This window comes from Mauremys mutica, chromosome 6, assembly GCF_020497125.1.
Source record: "Mauremys mutica isolate MM-2020 ecotype Southern chromosome 6, ASM2049712v1, whole genome shotgun sequence".
NCBI classification, from domain to species: Eukaryota; Metazoa; Chordata; order Testudines; family Geoemydidae; genus Mauremys; species Mauremys mutica.
The window spans coordinates 14,666,039-14,683,971 of NC_059077.1; the positions used below are offsets into that span (position 1 = coordinate 14,666,039).

Genomic DNA, 17,933 nt, shown 5'->3' on the forward strand with positions numbered 1-17,933 from the left:
AAACATAGTACCTATCTTTAAAATGCAGAATAAAGAGGACCTGGAGAATTATAGACCAGTCAGCCTAACTTCAATACCTGCAAAGATCCTGGAACAAATTATTAATCTATTTGTAAGCACCTAAATGATAATAGGGCAATAAGTAATAGCCAACCTGGATTTTTAATAATCATGCCAAACCAACCTAATTTTCTTCTCTGACAGGGTTATGGGCTAGTGGATAGGGAGAAGCCATAGAAATGATATATTTTGATTGTAGTAAGGCTTTTGATATAATCCCACATGACAATCTTATAAGCAAACTAGGGAAATAACAGTATTTCATCTAGACCAAAGGTGGGTGCATCATCGGTGGAAAGACTGTACTCAAAGAATAGTTAGCAATGATTTGCTGTCAATCTCTGAAGATGTATCCTTGTGGAGTCCCGCAGAACTCACCTCTGGGTCCATTACTACTCAATATTTTCATTTTTGACTTCGATAACGGAATGGAGAGTATGCTAATAAAATTCGCAGATGACATTAAGCTGTGAGAGGTTGTAAGCCCTTTGGGGGACAAAAATCAGGATTCAGAACCACCTTGACAAATTGAAGAATTTGTCTGAAATCAACCAGATGAAATTCAATAAAGACAAGTGCAAAGTACTACACATGCTGAGGAAGGCAAAATCAAATGCATAACTACAAAATAGTGAGTAACTGGCTAGGCAGTAGTACTGCTGAAAAGAATTTGGGGGTTATAATGGATCACAAATTGAATATAAGCCAACAATGTGATGCAGTTGCAAAAAAGAGTGTAATACCATTCTGGGATATGTTAACACAAGTGTCATATGTAGGACATTGGAGGTAATTCTCCCACTCTATTCGGCACTGGTGAGGTCTCAGCTGGAGTACTGTGTCCAGTTCCAGGCACCATGCTTTAGGAATGGACAAAATGGAGAGAGTCCAGAGGAGCAAAACAAAAATGATAAAGCTTTAGAAAACCTGACCTATGGGGAAAGGTTAGTAAAACTGGGCTTGTTTAGTTTTGAGAAAAGAAGACTAAAAGGGAACCCGATAATAGTCTTCAAATATGTGAAGAGTTGTTATAAAGAGGATGGTGATCAATTATTCTCAATGTCCACTGAAGGTAGAACAGGAAGTGATTGGCTTAATCTGAAGCAAGGGAGATTTAGGTTAGATATTAGGAAAAAGTTTTCTAACTATAAAGACAGGTAAGTATATAGGTGTCTCAGGCAGGTTTTGGAATCACCATGACAGTAAGTTTTTAACAGTTTAGATAAAAACCTGTCAGCAGGGCTTAAATTCAGCTGGAGCCATCCAGAGTGGAGCTCCGGTAAACATTTTCAAACCCGCAGGAGCCGCTGAAGCCCCGAGGCAGCCCGCATGGCTGAAACCCCAATCCTGGTGCCTCCCTGTGTGGCTAAAGGCCTGAGTCCCACCCTGCAGCTGAAGCCAAGATTCCTGAATTGGGGTTGGGCATGGGGAGCTCCAGGCAATAGTCTCTGAGAAATTAAGCCCCACCTGTCTCGGCAAATTAAGACTGTGTAAAAACATTACATTATTACTGTTACCCTTGTCTTCATTTCCTCTTCCCTCCTAGAGTTGATCACTGTCACTTGTGTCCTGTCTTAAGCTAGATAATGCAATCACTTTTTCATCTGTGTTTCAACCCAGCAAAGCATGGCCTCCATGCTGACAGGACCCCACAGGCACCACTGGAATAACCACCACCTCTCACTTAGTGAACAATCTGCACAATCTGTAGTGAAGAATTCTGTAAATGCAATGAGTTCTCAGATTAATTGATTTTTCCACCTGCCCCAAAAGATTACCAACTTGCTACCTTTAGGCATGGTCCTGCAGTTGTTACTCAGATATAACTTCTACTGAAGCCTGAATAAGGACTGCAAGTCCAGTCCCTAGTGGTTTTGACCTTATTGTTATTATTTGTATTGCCGTAGCAGCCAAGAGCCCCAGTCTTGGACCAGAACCCCAGTGTGTTAAGCATTGTACAAACAGAACAAAAAATGATTTCTGTTCCTAAGAGATTACTCTTTTGAAGAACTAAGGTTTTGAATAGAAGGACAGATAGCTCAGTGGTTTGAGCATTGGCCTGCTAAACCCAGGGTTGAGAGTTCAATCCTTGAGGGGGCCATTTAGGGATCTGGGGCAAAAATCTGTCTGGGGATTGGTCCTGCCTTGAGCAGCAGGCTGGGCTAGATGACCTCCTGAGGTCCCTTCCAACCCTGGTATTCTATGAATGCCAATATTATTTTGACAGGTTTCAGAGTGGTAGCCGTGTTAGTATGTATCAGCAAAAACAACAAGGAGCCTTTGTGGTATCTTAGAGACTAACAATTTTCCTCGTTGTTTTTAGTATTATTTTGGTTGCTTCAACTCCGATTTTTATTCTAGCATGAGTAGAATTAGACACACTATTTCAAATGTGGCTTTACTACTTCCTTATACAATGCAAGAATATTGTGCAACATGCAATTTGGTGCATTTAATTTAAACATGACAGAGATTTTGCTGTTTTTTTCCATCATTAAGCATCATGGCTTTAAATACATAACAGTTCTGTATGTGTGAGGGAGAAATACAACGTAATTTTGTATCACACCTGTCATATTAGAATACAGAGCAACTAGTCTTCGCATCCAAATAAAAACAAGTAGGTTAATATATCAGAGCAGTGTATATGGCAAGATGGATTCACTGGATACAAAAAACCCAAGCTTCATAGTGAATTGTTGTGTATGAAGCACGTAAGATTATTTGATTACATGTCCTTGCCTGGGTCTTGAGATAGGATCTGAGAAATGTAAGGGAGTCAATCTGCTGCCTAGATGGTGGGAAGAGCATGCAGGACGGATCCAGTGATCACTGTAGAGAAGGTTTTGGTGGAGTGCAGGGAGAGTGACTGGTAGAAACACAGTGACAAATGTTTGAAATGCAGAGGGATTGGAGAGTGGAAGGGATGGTGAGAGAGACTGGGAGTATAGGAAAGGCAATTCTGTGCAGAATATGGAAGAGGCTGTACATATCATATTCTGAAATGGGTAAAAAATCTGCAAGTTTTCCAAGGATTGAGGTGATATATGCTTGCTTTCAAAGGCATCCATTAGCCTCATTATTATTTCACATTTCACAGGTTGATACTTGGAAAATTGGACTTAGAGACCATGAAGGGTAATATGTAAGAAAGTTGGATGTAGAGACCAGGAATAGCAGCACAGGAGTTATTTAAGACAGTATCAAATATAGGTAACAATTAGAGTTACACACTTGGTAAAGAATGTAAGGAAGAGAGCTCAGATTTAAGTTGAACATGTACTGTAAGCTGCAGCCATTGTGTGTAAATAGATGATTTGTGTCAAGAAGGGAGATGATGATGGCATACATAGATGTGAGCACCTCAAGAGCAGGTAGGACCATCACAGAAATAGCTCCCACAAAATCAATATTTTAAAAAAATACCGTACTTCTTGTTAGTCTAGACTTTTACAAAGTACATACACACTTATCAAAGAAATATGTGATATTTTGAACTTATTTTTGGCATAAAATCTGTATTTGCCAAGCATTGTAAAATTTTCCCCCAGGATGTAATGTCATGGACCCTTTTGGTTTCCTTTGGAGCACTGAGTAGATGAGCTGCTAAAATAAAGTGGGCACATCCCACGCCAGTACCTGCAACTACATGGTGGCCCCTGGAACTCGTGGAACTTGGTCCTTCCCATCTTCTATATCTAAGACTCTATGGGTACATCTACACTACCCGCTGGATCGGCGGGTAGCAATCGATCTATCAGGGATCGATTTATCGCGTGTAGTGTAGACACGATAAATCGATCCCCGATCGCTCTCACATCGACTGCTGAAACTCCAGCTTGGCGAGAGGCAGAAGCAAAGTCAACGGGGGAGTGGCGGCCGTTGATCCCGTGCCGCAAGGATGCGAAGTAAGAGATTCTAAGTTGATCCAAGATACGTTAACTTCAGCTACGCTATTCTCATAGCTGAAGTTGCGTATTTTAGATCGACACTCCCCCTCCCCCCACAAGTGTAGACCAGGCCTATGAAAGCAGTATCCCTTTTATTAGAACACAAGCTGACATTAACCGACTTGTTACAAGAAAGGCAGTGAACTTGACCATTCAAAAAGGCACAAAAGTAAATAACTGCAAAAAGTGCACAACACCCCATCACAAAAGAATGGCCGTGTTTTGTCTACATTAAAAATAAAGGCAGAAATATACTAAGTTGAAAGTCCAGTTAGCAATGTTCTGGAGAACTATTACCCATTGCATTTTTGTCACAACAGAACAACTGACTGAAAAATATTCCAGTTTAAAAGCAATCACTATGGCTGCTCTATGGAGAACAGAAAAATATCAAAAGTTTCTTTGATAAAGATTCATAGTATTTTTCACTAACTCAAAACGTAACTCAGACTTCATGAAGGGAAATAAAATTTATCAGGTGTAATTTAATTCCAATTTCACTTATATCTATTCAGTCATAGAAAATTCAAGTCCCTTTCCCTCTGAATTTATCTGGAAGACCAGTTTAAATATTTTTAAAAGGCTTATATTTACCTGATGATTCTCTGAGCAGCATACTGATGAAGTGAGCGGAACTGTGCTGACATATTTGCTAAGGCTGCCAGACAATTTGTATGAAGGTATTTGTCCTGTTGGAAAAGAGGGGAAAAAAACACATCAAACTGTCCTTTCCATATACACTGAGACCTGTCATAAGAAACCACTCCAAGGACTGACAAACATCCGTTGCTTAACAGAGGTGGTCTTCTAATGAAGGTGGAGCAGAATTGCACTTTGTAGACTTAGAGATGCTTTAATAATGGTCTCTTTAGACATGAATTTGCCTAATAAGGGTGGTCTCTTGTACAGATTTCACTGTACATATATATTTTAAAATCAAAGTTGATATACAATGGGATCATGAATATAACTGATAAATGGTAGAGAAAATAGTCTCTACTGCTTTTTAATTCTCTCTCCTTTCTTTTGCCCCAATTATCTCTAACCTTACCCAATCCTTTTTGCCCTATACTCTTTGACCTCTATATTAATTAGTTCAAAACATTCAACTTCTCCACAACTACCACTAATATGGTACTTCATAAGTTCTGCTCCTCTATAGTTGGAGTTTCTGAAGCCCATTTTAACTGCCACCTTTCCAGATAAATGTTTAAACATTGGCTCACTCCAAGTCAGAGAACTGCATAGCACAGACAAAACGGTGGAATCCACAATCCTATGGCTTATGCAATATTTATTGATCCTGCTCACAGGGGAGAGGCAAGTAAACATGGATTGTGCTATTCTTCAAGGGAAGAGAATAAATCTTAAGAAGCATATTGGAGGGATTAATTTACTGTAATAGATATTACAAGTGGTAGGGGTTGCTCATTGTATCCTCACATTTTGCAGAAAATTACATTCTCCACTCCCAGGCTTTATCTTTAGTCATATGTTTGACCAACCCCTCTACAACATGAAGCATGATTTGTTTAATGATTTCCTTCATTAAGAGTTCCTCTTCCCTACTCAGTACTAAAATGTGCATTTATTCTCCCTAAGAGTAACACAGACCCCCAATGCCACATATAAATTCCAAGTATTTTCCCGTCTAACTGATGTAAACATGGAGTGGCCTCTGGCTCCTTCTACTACTTATTCTGTCAGTGCCCGGGGAATCTGTATATTATGGCAATCAATACAGTAGGCTGAAATCAGTGTGACAGACCCAGGCCAATGGCATACAGGAGTCTGGTAGAGGGCAAATATACTGGTCACTGGGTGAGTAGTTTTCTATTCCCTGAGTGACCACAGCAGGGGCTGCACTAGAGTAATCAGGAACCTGCTAGAACCAATTAAGGCAGACAGGCTGATTAGATCACCTGCAGCCAATCAAGGCAGGCTAATCAGGGCACCTGGGTTTAAAAAGGAGCTCACTCCAGTCAGGGAGGGGAGAGCCAGAGGAGAGGAAGTGTGTGAGAGGAGCTGGGAGCAAGAGGCACAAGGAGCTGAGAGTGAGAGGATGTGCTGCTGGAGGACTAAGGAGTACAAGCGTTATCACACACCAGGAGGAAGGTCCTGTGGTGAGGATAAAGGTGGTGTTTGGAAGAGGCCATGGGGAAGTAGCCCAGGGAGTTGTAGCTGTCATGCAGCTGTTACAAGAGAGGCACTCTAGACAGCTGCAATCCACAGGGCCCTGGGCTGGAACCCGGAGTAGAGGGTGGGCCCGGGTTCCCCCCAAACCTCCCGACTCCTGATCAGACACAGGAGGAGTTGATCCAGACTGTGGGGAAGATCACTGAGGTGAGCAAATCTGCCAATAAGCGCAGGACCCACCAAGGTAGAGGAGGAACTTTGTCACATCAGATATAGATTCAAAATTCCATTTCCTATGTCACCTGCACTTGCCTTGCCTGGAACAAGGCTAGATAGGATTCCTGTGCTCCCATGTTCAAATTATAAAGCTCCTCTTGTGAGCAAGAAGATTCATTCAGCATTGTTTGCTAGAACTTAGCCATGACTCAAAAAAAGGGGGGAGGGGGAAAGAACAGGGGGTGGGGTGGGGGGGAGGAGAGTTTCTGGTTCCAACTGAATATTCTGTAAAGCCTCTAACTTAAACCAGAGGTAAATCTGATAAATATTTGGAATTTAATACCAAAATGCAGCCTATTTACAAGAAACCATTTACTGGTTAAATGGCTCGCAAACCCTTATTCCTGTTTATAAAATCTTACTTGACAAAGTATTGCTTACATTTAATCCAATATAAACTCTGCAACCAGTATCAGCTTCCTTTCCTTCCAGCTCAGTGTGTCTGTTATCTCATGAAATAGAACTTACAGCCAGTTAAATCTGTTTTAAGTTGTTAATGGAGGTGGTGTTAGTATTATTACCATATAATTATCTCATCTATTGGTTTGGTGTGACCACATAGATGGTGATTTTGGTTTTAAATTCTTTGATCTAGTACAAATAACACCATGCTTTAGTTAATTTTATTGCAAAAACTTCTCAACATTTTCAGCAATGAAAGAAACGTACAGAAGTCTTTAATGTAGTTTACATGTCTGCTACACACATTAGAGAGATAGACTTGAAGTGCCCCTAATTCGAAGATCCACAAAATATAATCTAATGGATTTTAGGGAAGTCAGAAGTGAAATAATGCATGATGGGGAACGTATTTGAAACAACCATGCTTTGCCACAGATCTCTCAGTTATACTCATAAGAAAAAAATGAACTTCTTTTCAGAAAAAAAGTAGAAGTAATTTTTTTCCACCTCAATTTCCACACCTGTTTATAAAACTATACTATCAAATAACAAGGAACCCAAATCCGTACTTCTGAATAATTTAATACCGGTGAAAAATCCCATACATAATTTAATTATATGGCATGCTGATATTTTTTTCTCTGACTAGAAATCTATTACTTATTTCAGGAACTATGCAACTACTACTATGACTGGACTTTGTATGTTAGTAATCAAAGCAGCCGAACTGAATGATATCACAGACATTGCTTTACACATTCAGAAGCACCTCATACTGTACCTGAGTGCTGACTTTTTTTTCTGCCTCCCCCACTGTGTTTAGGTGCTCATTTGCTGCGAAAAAGTTCACTTTTGTTTTTTACCACTGTTTGGAACTGAACTCCAGCTGATGGAAAACCACAGATATACACAACATGTGTAAGTTCTAAATATAGCTCTTACCCTTGTCCTTGTCATGTTGTACTGAATGGTTCTTATCACCACCAGTATCAGGAGACTCCCCAGTGAAATCTCGGTTAGAACACGCTCTGAGTACCAAGTGATATTTTTCAGTATCTGCAATGAGGAGAAAAAATAGCTTTCAACACCACATTTCAACTGTGAATGAGATGACATAAAATCATGCGGTTCTCTGGGCTCTTGCTTCCCTCGAGACAAATAAATTACCCTCCAAGTTCAATACACTAAACTTTATCGTGTTCTAGAGTTTCAAACGATACTGCAGTAGTATCCAACTTGCAGATCTTATTAACTTTGTTTTGCAGCTCATGTGGAAAAGGGACGAAGAGGACATACGTGAATAAAAAATTACTGGTGTGCTGAACTAACTTGAATTGAACAGTATGAGTGAACACACACACACACACACACGCGCGCGCGCATATGTGTGGAGAAAGTAAATAAGGAAGTGTTGTTTACTCCTTCTCATAACACAAGAACTAGGGGTCACCAAATGAAATGAATAGGCAGCAGGTTTAAAACAAACCAAAGGAAGCATTTCTTCACACAACATACAGTCAACCTGTGGAACACTTTGCTGCCAGAGGATGCTTTGAAGGCCAAGACTGTAACAGGGTTCAAAAAAGAACTAGATAAGTTCATGGAGGATAGGTCCATCAATGGCTATTAGCCAGGATGGGCAGGATAGTGTCCCTAGCCTCTGTTTCCCAGAAGCTGGGAATGAGCGACAGGGAATGGATCACTTGATGATTATCTGTTCTGTTCATTCCCTCTGGGGCACCTGGCATTGCCCACGGTTGGAAGACAGGATACTGGGCTAGATGGACCTTTGGTCTGACCCAGTATGGCCATTCTTATGTTCTTATGCAAAGTGAAATCTGTCTTGAAAGACTATTTAAGAGACCAGCAAAGATCGGCTGCTTACCATGACTAGAGCTCCTAGGTTCTGTGAGCAATACAAATACATTTATAATAGAGGTAGCTCACTAAAGATGGAGAAGAACTGTACTCAGTGCATTTGGGAATACTTTGGGAAGACTAGTGAAACAGGAAGCTGTCTAATAAGAGTGGTTTCATATAGAGATTTTACTCTACGTAAATGAAAGATATTAGTATGAGTAAGTTTCAATGCAATATATGAGATTTACAAAAAAGTCTAATACCATGAAAATGCATATACAGCAAAACCTATGCAATAGTTTAACAATGTATTAGCAAACCTCCTGTCTTGAGACCATTCAAAAATACCCTCAAACTAACAGAGTACTGTTCTGCTCCACTTTTATTAAACAGCCACCCTGTTAAGGGACAGATCTGTCAGCTCTCCGAATGGTCATTTGTTGCAAGTTTAAACCAACATTAGCAATAAAATGAGGCAAGGAACTGCCTCTTGTTAACAAGCCAGCACAAAACTCCAAACATCCGCTTAGCATGGACGGAATTTTAAAACCCATGACACATTTACCCCTCACTGAGCCTCTCCACACTTGAATCCTGCCTGGTTAAGCCTACCTGCCCCATACCTGGTATACCTGGGCAGGGCTCCAGGGTGTTTCTGGAGCAGGCCCAGGCCTTGTGCTGTGTCAGAGTAGGGTGCAGCCTCACCGCTGAGTCCGTGTCCTGGGGGTTAGGGGGCTGCCGGGTGATCTCCCACCTTCATGTAGCTAGTCACCTGTGCTCCCCACTGCCATGTTGGAGCCTCAGCATTTATTTATTGACCAATAAAACTTGCAGAATTTTGCAGAATTTTTAAATATCATGCACAGAATTTTTCTTTTTTTTGGCACAGAATGCCCTCAGGAGTAAGTATTATAAGTAAATCCTCATGGCAGATGTAGTTTTCAAGTCAGTCAGTCTCAGATTCACTGAGTTTTTTTGCACCATTTTATCTCCTCAGAAAGGGAATTCAATCTATGTGCATCTTGACAGAGTACAATTTACAAGTTATGAGATAAGAGTACATGGAGAGGTCTATGCCAGAGGAACAGCAGAGACTATGGCTATCTTTTGCTTCTCCAGTTGGAGTTTAAAGGAATTGTTATGATTAATTTTGTTAGCTAGGTTCCCCTTCCACATTTCCAGAACCAGACCCTCATTTATCCAGTGTTGAATAGAAAGCTTTCAGACTCAAACACCCCCTTTAAAAATAATATTTTGTGCATCTGTACTGCACCCCATGCACAAGTATTCACTTCCTTCCAATAATTAAACTTCTAGCTTAAGAGTCAAATTAAAAGCAGCCCTAGGCAGAGCTCAAATTGGACTGCTACAGACCAGTACATCAGGATTAGAACATTTTGCCAATGTATCAGCACTTCAGTGATTCCTGAGTCTTCAGCTATTCTTCTGGGAACCCAGGCTGTATCCAAGTTCCACACCCTACTTCAAAGTGAGGGATACTACTACTGGTCGACTTCCGTAAAGCCAATCCAGCCTAACAACTACTTTCACTCTACTGGGTGGAGCCCAACCCCAGCATAAGGTATAGGAGGGTGGGAAACTTGTTTTCCAGGCTGATTGTGTTCATCTTCTCATCTCTCCTTTGGATGGCACCAAGACAGACCAATATTCTCTCTTTTCCAAGTAAAGGCTCTTCAGATGGCAAACAGCTTTACCCATTCCAAAGAAGCAGCAATGAAAAACTGTCCTCTGGTCTGCTGACTTTTACAGCCTCTTGGGTAACAGACTTAGAGGGAAATATTTCCTCCAGAAGAGAGAAGGATGGGGAGGTGGCAGCCACTATCCTCAGAAAGAAACAAAGACCTGAAGGGGTGGTCACTACAATACACAGACAAAGGGAGGAGGTGACACCTGGTACTACTTCAGGTTCTGGCATCTTTACATTCACTTCCTCTCTGGGATTAATGGGGTGGATCAAGGATCTGCATATACACCCGCCCCTTTCAAACAGGAGTCATAGGAGGTACCTAAAGCAAAAAGAGCATCATATGGGACAGGCTTTAAAACGTTTTATAAAGGAAGTGTCCAGGTTTCACAAAATAAAATGCAGTTGGTGAAACTCCAGAATGTTTTAAAAAAAATTACAAGATGTCTTGTGAATCAGAAGTCCTAACATATACAATTACCAGAAAAAGAGTGCAGCCTGTGTTCTGAAGTCTACAGGGGATTCTGGAGGAATGCAGCACTAAGGTTGTTAACTCTGCAAAAAATCTGCCACAACATTTGGAACCAAAGCAAAAAAGTATAGGAGGTCGTTATTAAAAAGTACACTATGGGTGTCATCCCATTACACTTAACATTAGTTTATAACGGCAATTTGATATACCAGAAATCATGGCATTGTAATTCCACACTATTACAGGGCAAATGCATTTGAAAATAAATGCATTGGCCATGCTTCAGCAGATAGAGCCCATTATTCTTTGGTGATATTGTAATCCTGGGACATACGTTAGCCTGCAAGAATGTACCTCTCTAAACGTGGATATCAGAGTTCGGGGCAAATGCACTGGTATTTCCACTCAATGGTTCGGTAAGAGTACCCAACTCTCAGGCTTTCAGCTACCCAGCTCTTGCCTCTCTTGAGTGGAGATGCACATCTCTCCCCCTTCTGACCAGCTACTCCCAGACTGCCTTATTCCCTTGCCTCCGCTGTGTAATTCCCAGCACAGACAGGTTCCCTAGGCCACCTGCTTGCTTTCTCTTCAGAGACAGGTAACAGATATAATTTACCACACTGTTCTTTCTAAGCAAGCCTACTCTATTCTTAAGGTACAAAGCATTACAGAAAAAACATTAAAAACAATAAAAGAACCTACATGTATGTTAATAAACTTATCAGAGTTCATAGCAACTCTCACAGGGGCTCTGACAACTGCAGTCTTTTAATAACCCACAGTAAGGGCATCCTTGTGGTAACAAGTTCATCAAAGCTTCAGCTCAGAACAAGCACACAGTCTTATGAAGCCTCAGTAGGCCAAGTTCTTCCTGTCCTCCCTTAAGGATTGGGGGCCTCTGTGGATCAGGGGTCCTGTCCATTTGCTGGACCAGGAAGAAGGCCCGGAGTTAGCTGAAAATGAAGGTTTTTACCCAAAAGTCTGTTTTTTGTCTGTTGATCTCTGGAGAATCCAGGTTGAATTAGTATATGCATATCTCTCCAGGGGAACTTCAAAGGAACTTCTAATAATGGAGGAAGTTCATTAGCATCCCCTCCCCCTACTACAGAAGGTACATATAATGTGACAGCAACACATACACAATTGTATTTTTAATACAATTTACCTCAAAAGATGTTAATCCGAACTCAGCAAGGTGTAACTTAACTCAATGAAGCTTATCTTAATTCCATAAAGTTTCTTCAAGATATTGTCAGTCTGTCACAATGGGTATTTAAATAATAAATGTATGGCTTGATTTTTAGATGTATGTAGCACTCACACTTCTTACCGATGATAGTGGAAGAAGCTGTGGGCAGCATCTCTGATAGTCACACCATTTCCTTCTTTGACAGAGTTACTGGCCAACTGGATATGTATAAGCAGATAACATGACTTATCTTGATGTTACTAAAGCTTTTGATAATCCCACATGACAGTCTCAGAAGAAAACTAGGAAAACATGGTGTAGATGAAATTACTACGAAGTAGTATGTGCACAACTGGTTGAAAAACCATATTCAAAGAGCAGTTATCAATGATTCACTGTTATACTGGGAGGACATATCTAGTGGAGTCCTGCAGGACTCCTAGTTCCTAAACTATTCAACCATTAATGGAATGGAAAAGACAGTTACCTTTTTGTAACTGGTGTTACGAGATGTGTAACGAGACGTGTTGCTCATGTCCATTCCATTGTAGGTGTGTGTGCTCATCACATGCACTGGTGCCGGAAAGTTTCCCCTCAGCTGGTGGGGGGAACCACCAGTGCCCCTTATACTGCAGCATACAGGCACCACTCCAGAGCACACCCTCTGGAGTGGTGCCTGTATGCCGCAGTATAAGGGGCGCTGGTGGTTCCCCCCACCCTCAGTTCCTTCTTGTTGGAAACTCTGACAGCGGGGAAGGAGGGTGGTCATGGCAGGTTTACCACTGGAATGGGGCATCGCTGTAGCCGCTGTGGGAAGCACTGGTAGTACTAGGATGTCCTGAGTAGCCTGCAGGGCCTAAGGCTTCAATGGCATGTCCAGGTGCTGAGCGCCCACACCTCTATCTGGGGTGGCAGGCACGTCTCTGTGTGGGCTAACCCACTCCACCTGAGCTGGGAAGTGAGGGCCTGCCCCTGTTGGGTCTTTGCTCCCTTCTGGCCCTATCTTTCCCTTTATGGGATGTAGGTGATTGTCCCCTGCAGGGCTTTCTTTGCTTTCTTGCCGGTGCTGGGGAGGGGATTGGCATCAGTCCAAAGATGGTGCTGGGAGCGAAGTCTGATCTGGATGGTTCCAGTGCCGGTGCCAGCGCAGACTCCTTACGGAGTGCCCTGAGACGTATGTCCCTTTCCTTTTTTGTCCGAGGTTTGAAGCCTTTACAGATGTGACAGTTGTCGCTGATGTGGGTTTCGCACAGGCACAGCTACCGTTAGGATTGCTGATGGGCATCGGCTTTTCACACCGGTCACAGGTGTGTGTGTGTGTGTGTGTGTGTGTGTGTGTGTGTGTGTGTGTGTCTTTTGTCTGGTGAAAAAAATTTCCCTGGAACCTAACCCCCCCCACCCCCATTTATATTAATTCTTATGGGGAAATTGGATTCACTTAACATCGTTTCACTTAAAGTAGCATTTTTCAGGAACATAACTACAATGTTAAGCAAGGAGTTACTGTAATACACTGGAAGCCAGTGTTTCAACTTTTATCCAATTTGTTTCATAGCTTTAGTATGGAAATTATGAATCTCAGACTTCTATTAGGGATGGAAAGAAACATATTGCCCACTCTGCTGCCAATACAGGATTATTCCCATACAGTACATTCTCAAGTGCTTTGTCCAGTCCAGTTTTCAGTGACTAAAACAATTAAACTTCCCATCAATTCCCTTGGAAGATTATTCTACAGCCTAAAAGATCTCAATGCTAGGAAATTTTTCTTAATTTTCAGCCTACATCTTCCTCTTTACCCAATCTCATCCCAATTCTAATTAGTTATACTCCACTGGACTATCATGGGTATTTCCTTTCCGTCAGCATTTATGCTCTCCAAATAAATCATATATTCCTCCCGCCCCCTCCTCGAGTTATTTTAATCTCCGCCTGGCCACACTTTGCATTTTTTGTTCTTGTAATTTTTCATACTTCCAATTTAAAGACTTTTTAAGTACCAAAGTGCAAAGAAACTTATGGTATATTTTAGGTGCAGTCTCAACAGTGACTTCTTATACATTTCCTGGTCCATAACAAAATGTCTTTGCAGGCTGATCAAAATTAAATCAACTCCCCACCTTTCAAAAAAATAAAAAATAATCATCATATAGGAAGCTTGTATTCAATTTCCTGCTCATTATCACCCGAGGTCTTTCTCATTATTGCTGCTCTGCAAGTATCTCCCCCCACTCCTCTTAAGTAAAACCCTTTAAGTACAATTGTTTGATTAATATACTATTTTACTCATTCTTCCAGATGCCAAACCAAGGCACCTGCTGGATACCTCTCCCCCTTTATTTTGTACTTGCACTAGCACCAAAACTCAGAGTTGCCAATAGTACCGATTTAGCTAGGATAAGCCCTAAGACAAAACCTTCTTCATATTTTCTATCCAATAAATATGCTCATAAATATACTGCTGCATCACAGATTTACAGATTCCAAGGCCAGAAGCCCCATTCTGATCATCTAATCGGACCTTCAGTTCATAGAACTTCCCTAAAATAATTCCTAGAACAGATCTTTTAAAAAACATCCACTCTTGATTTAAAAATCCTCAATAATGGCAAAATCCACCACAACTCTGGTTAAGTTGCTCCAGTGGCTGGTTATTGTCACTGTTAAAAATTTACGCCTTATTTCCAGTTTGAATTTGTCTAGCTTCAATTTCTAGACATTGGAGTGTGTTATACTTTTCTCTGCTAGATTGGCGAGCCCATTATTAAATATTTGTTCCCCATGTAGATACTTACAGAGTGCAATCAAGTTACCCCTTAACTTTCGTTGTGTTAAACAAAATAGACTAAAAGAGCTCAATCTATCACTATGAGGCATGTTTTTCTAATTTTTTGATCATTCTCATGGCTCTTCTTTGAACCCTCTCCAATTTATCAACATCCTTCTTGGACTGTGGATACAAAACTCGACACAGTATTTCAGCAGCGATAGCAGCAGTGCCAAATGCAGAGGTAAAATAACCTCTCTACTCCTACTCAAGATTCCACTTGCATCCTAGGATTACATTACCTCTTTTGGCCACAGTATCACATTGGGAGCTCATGTTCAGCTGATTATCCATCATGATCCCTAAATCTTTTCCAGTCCCTGCTTCCCAAAAGAGGAACCTCCCTTCCTGTAAGAATGGTCTACACTCTTTGTTCCTGGATATAGACATTTACATTTAGCCATATTAAAATACATATTGTTTGCTTTTGCCCAGTTTACCAAGCAATGCAGATTGCTCTGTATCAGTGACCTGTCCTTTTCAGTATTTACCACTCCCATAATTTGTGTGTCGTCTGCAAATTTACAAATCCAAAACACCTTTACAAACCCACTTCCTAAGCCTACAGGTACACGTATTTGCAGCATTTTCACGTAAAATAAAACACTTTACCATCTATGCAGGAACACTGAGGACCATGCATAGCTGCTAAACACTATGTATTTTGCCACTACTCATTCTTTCTTTGTTTTATAAAAACAAAAAACAATCCCCTCTCTCCTCCCCAAACAAATAAGTTGTGCATTGGTAGCATTTACTCACAATCCCAAGTTTTTAATATGGTAATTTTTTAAAGTCCCAAACATAGGATAGTTTTCATGCAACAGAATAGCAATAGGATATGTGATCAGTATTATAAAAAGATTGTCAGGGCTGCGCAGTGGCTTTAAAACCAGAGACCAACACACACAGTAATTATTTTGTTTTTAATTTAGACATTTCTTTGGGGAGGGACAAAGAAAAAGACTGGATTTTTTAGAAAGAATATATTAAAAGGATGACTTTTCTCATCCTCCCTTCTTATCCATCTTTCCGAATTCACCAATCTTCTCTTTTCTTTGAATTTTCCTACACTTCCTGGAGTGTGTGTTTGGGACATCACTAATGCCATTATAAAACAGTAGGACTCTGCTGGTCAAATTCCAAACGGATGTCAAACAGCAAAGGAGTTTTATGTTTCAAAATGTAAGTGTGTATTTTAAAGCATGCATCCCTTTTGCAGTCAGTGACCAGAGCTTTTCCTCAGTATGTCTTTACATATACTCCCTATACTTCCACCCACAAAACTCCATGAATTAATCAAGTTAACTTCTTCTACAGCCTGCGAAGGAAGAAAGATTTTTAGTGTTGTTTCTATTTTTATATACTTTGGGGGCACTCAGATTGCTGGGAATAACACAGTGTAGGCAGGGAACTGTGCAGCCCAGAAAAACCCTAGTCAGGGGGAGAGAAACACGAGTCACTGCCCAAGAGAGGTGACGGCTGAGGAGCCAGGAGTCTAGAGTGGGTGCCTTGTTGAACCATGTAGAAGGAATACAGGTGCAGTTACCGTGAACAGTGACAAATGTCATCTCACAGAACTTGCACCCTTAAGTCTCAAACTGTAAGTACAAGTCAAGCCAGGCATCCCTTATCAATGGGGTTTAGTCCTGTTTACTAGGCATGGTTCCCGCTTCCTCTTTGAATATTCACCAGATGTCAGTGCCTAAGACATTAAGAATATTCTTGCCAATTCCAAACCACAAGGGAAAGTAAGAGTTACCCTATGAAAGCCAAATATAAAACACCATCCCTAAAGACGTATGCTATAATCACTCTAAAAGTCAACATACGACCTCCTAAGGCAAACTCCTTAAACATTTAGGAAAAGTGGGGTGAGTGAGATAGCTATAATTCTGTTGCTGTGAAGGTAAGTAATTTTCTCTCTCTCTCTCTTTAAAAAAAAAAAAAAAGTAACATACCATCTCCTCCATAAACTTATTAAGCTCAATCTTGAAGCCAGTTTGTTTTTCTGCCCCCACAGCTCCCCATCACTCCTCTGATGGTTAGAAACATTCATCGAATTTCAAGCCTAAACTTGTTGATAGCCAGTTTATATCCATTTGTTCTTGTGTTTCAAAGTAGAAAAACTGCGCACAATTTTAAGCCAATGAAACAATTCTGCTTTTGTTGCACAACTGAGCTCTGTATCTTCCTCCTACTACTGTATGATGCACATTTCTCTATTTGCCTAACTCGTCCTGAGGCATCAGCCTCCTCCAATACAGGCCAGCCCTCTGATCCCTGTCCACAGTGCCAGCTACTCCACTAGTTTTACCTATTTTACAGCCACTGAGGCATGTGCTTTTGGGATTTGGTTATGAACAGGGCTCCTTTGCAGAGCATCTGAAGTGCAGCTCTGACACATATACTAGGGGCACTAATTGGGCCACCGATACTAGGACAGACAGCACTATGTATGTAAGGATCTGAGATGAAGACCTGACACATTGTATTACCCTAAACACCTTGTGGGGTTCTACACAAAATTACATTACAACGATCGAGAAGTAGGTGATCCATTTTATCTACGTTAGTCAACAGATTCCAACTGAAAGTCCAAGCGAAAGGATCAAGTTAATAGAAATGACTGTTTAGAGGAATGTTTTAATTTTTCAAGGCTCCGCACAGTTCCTCACTTGCCTACCCTCTCTGCATTTATTTCCTCTTACACCACCATCTGCTTTCTGTGCTACACTCACTGTTCTCTGTTAACTGTTTCCATGTCTTGTTGGTCTGCACCCAAATTAATGTTCTCTTTCATGCAATCCAATATGCCTGAAATAGCACTCTAATTTGGCTCTCTTCAGACCTCTTTCAAAAATTTCCTAAAGATCCATCTCTTTCATAATGTAGTCCCACTACAAAGACTATGCACTTCCTTAGATGGCCCTGTTTGTACTGTTCTGCATTGTACCATCTAATGCCTTTTAGACTAACCTCTAGGAGGCAAACATTCTTGTCTGTTTAAAACATTTACACTTTGTAGACCACCATATAGAGCAATTCAACAATAG

The 17,933-nt window shown here is 40.9% G+C and overlaps 1 protein-coding gene across 2 annotated transcripts in view; it reads right to left on the reverse strand.

Moving 5' to 3' along the window:
* Positions 1–17,933, reverse strand: part of DYM (dymeclin) — a 334,338-nt gene that overhangs the window by 132,396 nt on the left and 184,009 nt on the right. For both annotated transcript variants that reach the window (XM_045021710.1, XM_045021709.1), the window contains exons 13-14: positions 7,767–7,880; positions 4,605–4,699 (exon numbers count right to left, since the gene is read on the reverse strand). In XM_045021710.1, coding sequence (XP_044877645.1) covers positions 4,605–4,699; positions 7,767–7,880 — 209 coding nt within the window. The remainder of the gene's footprint in view (positions 1–4,604; positions 4,700–7,766; positions 7,881–17,933) is intronic.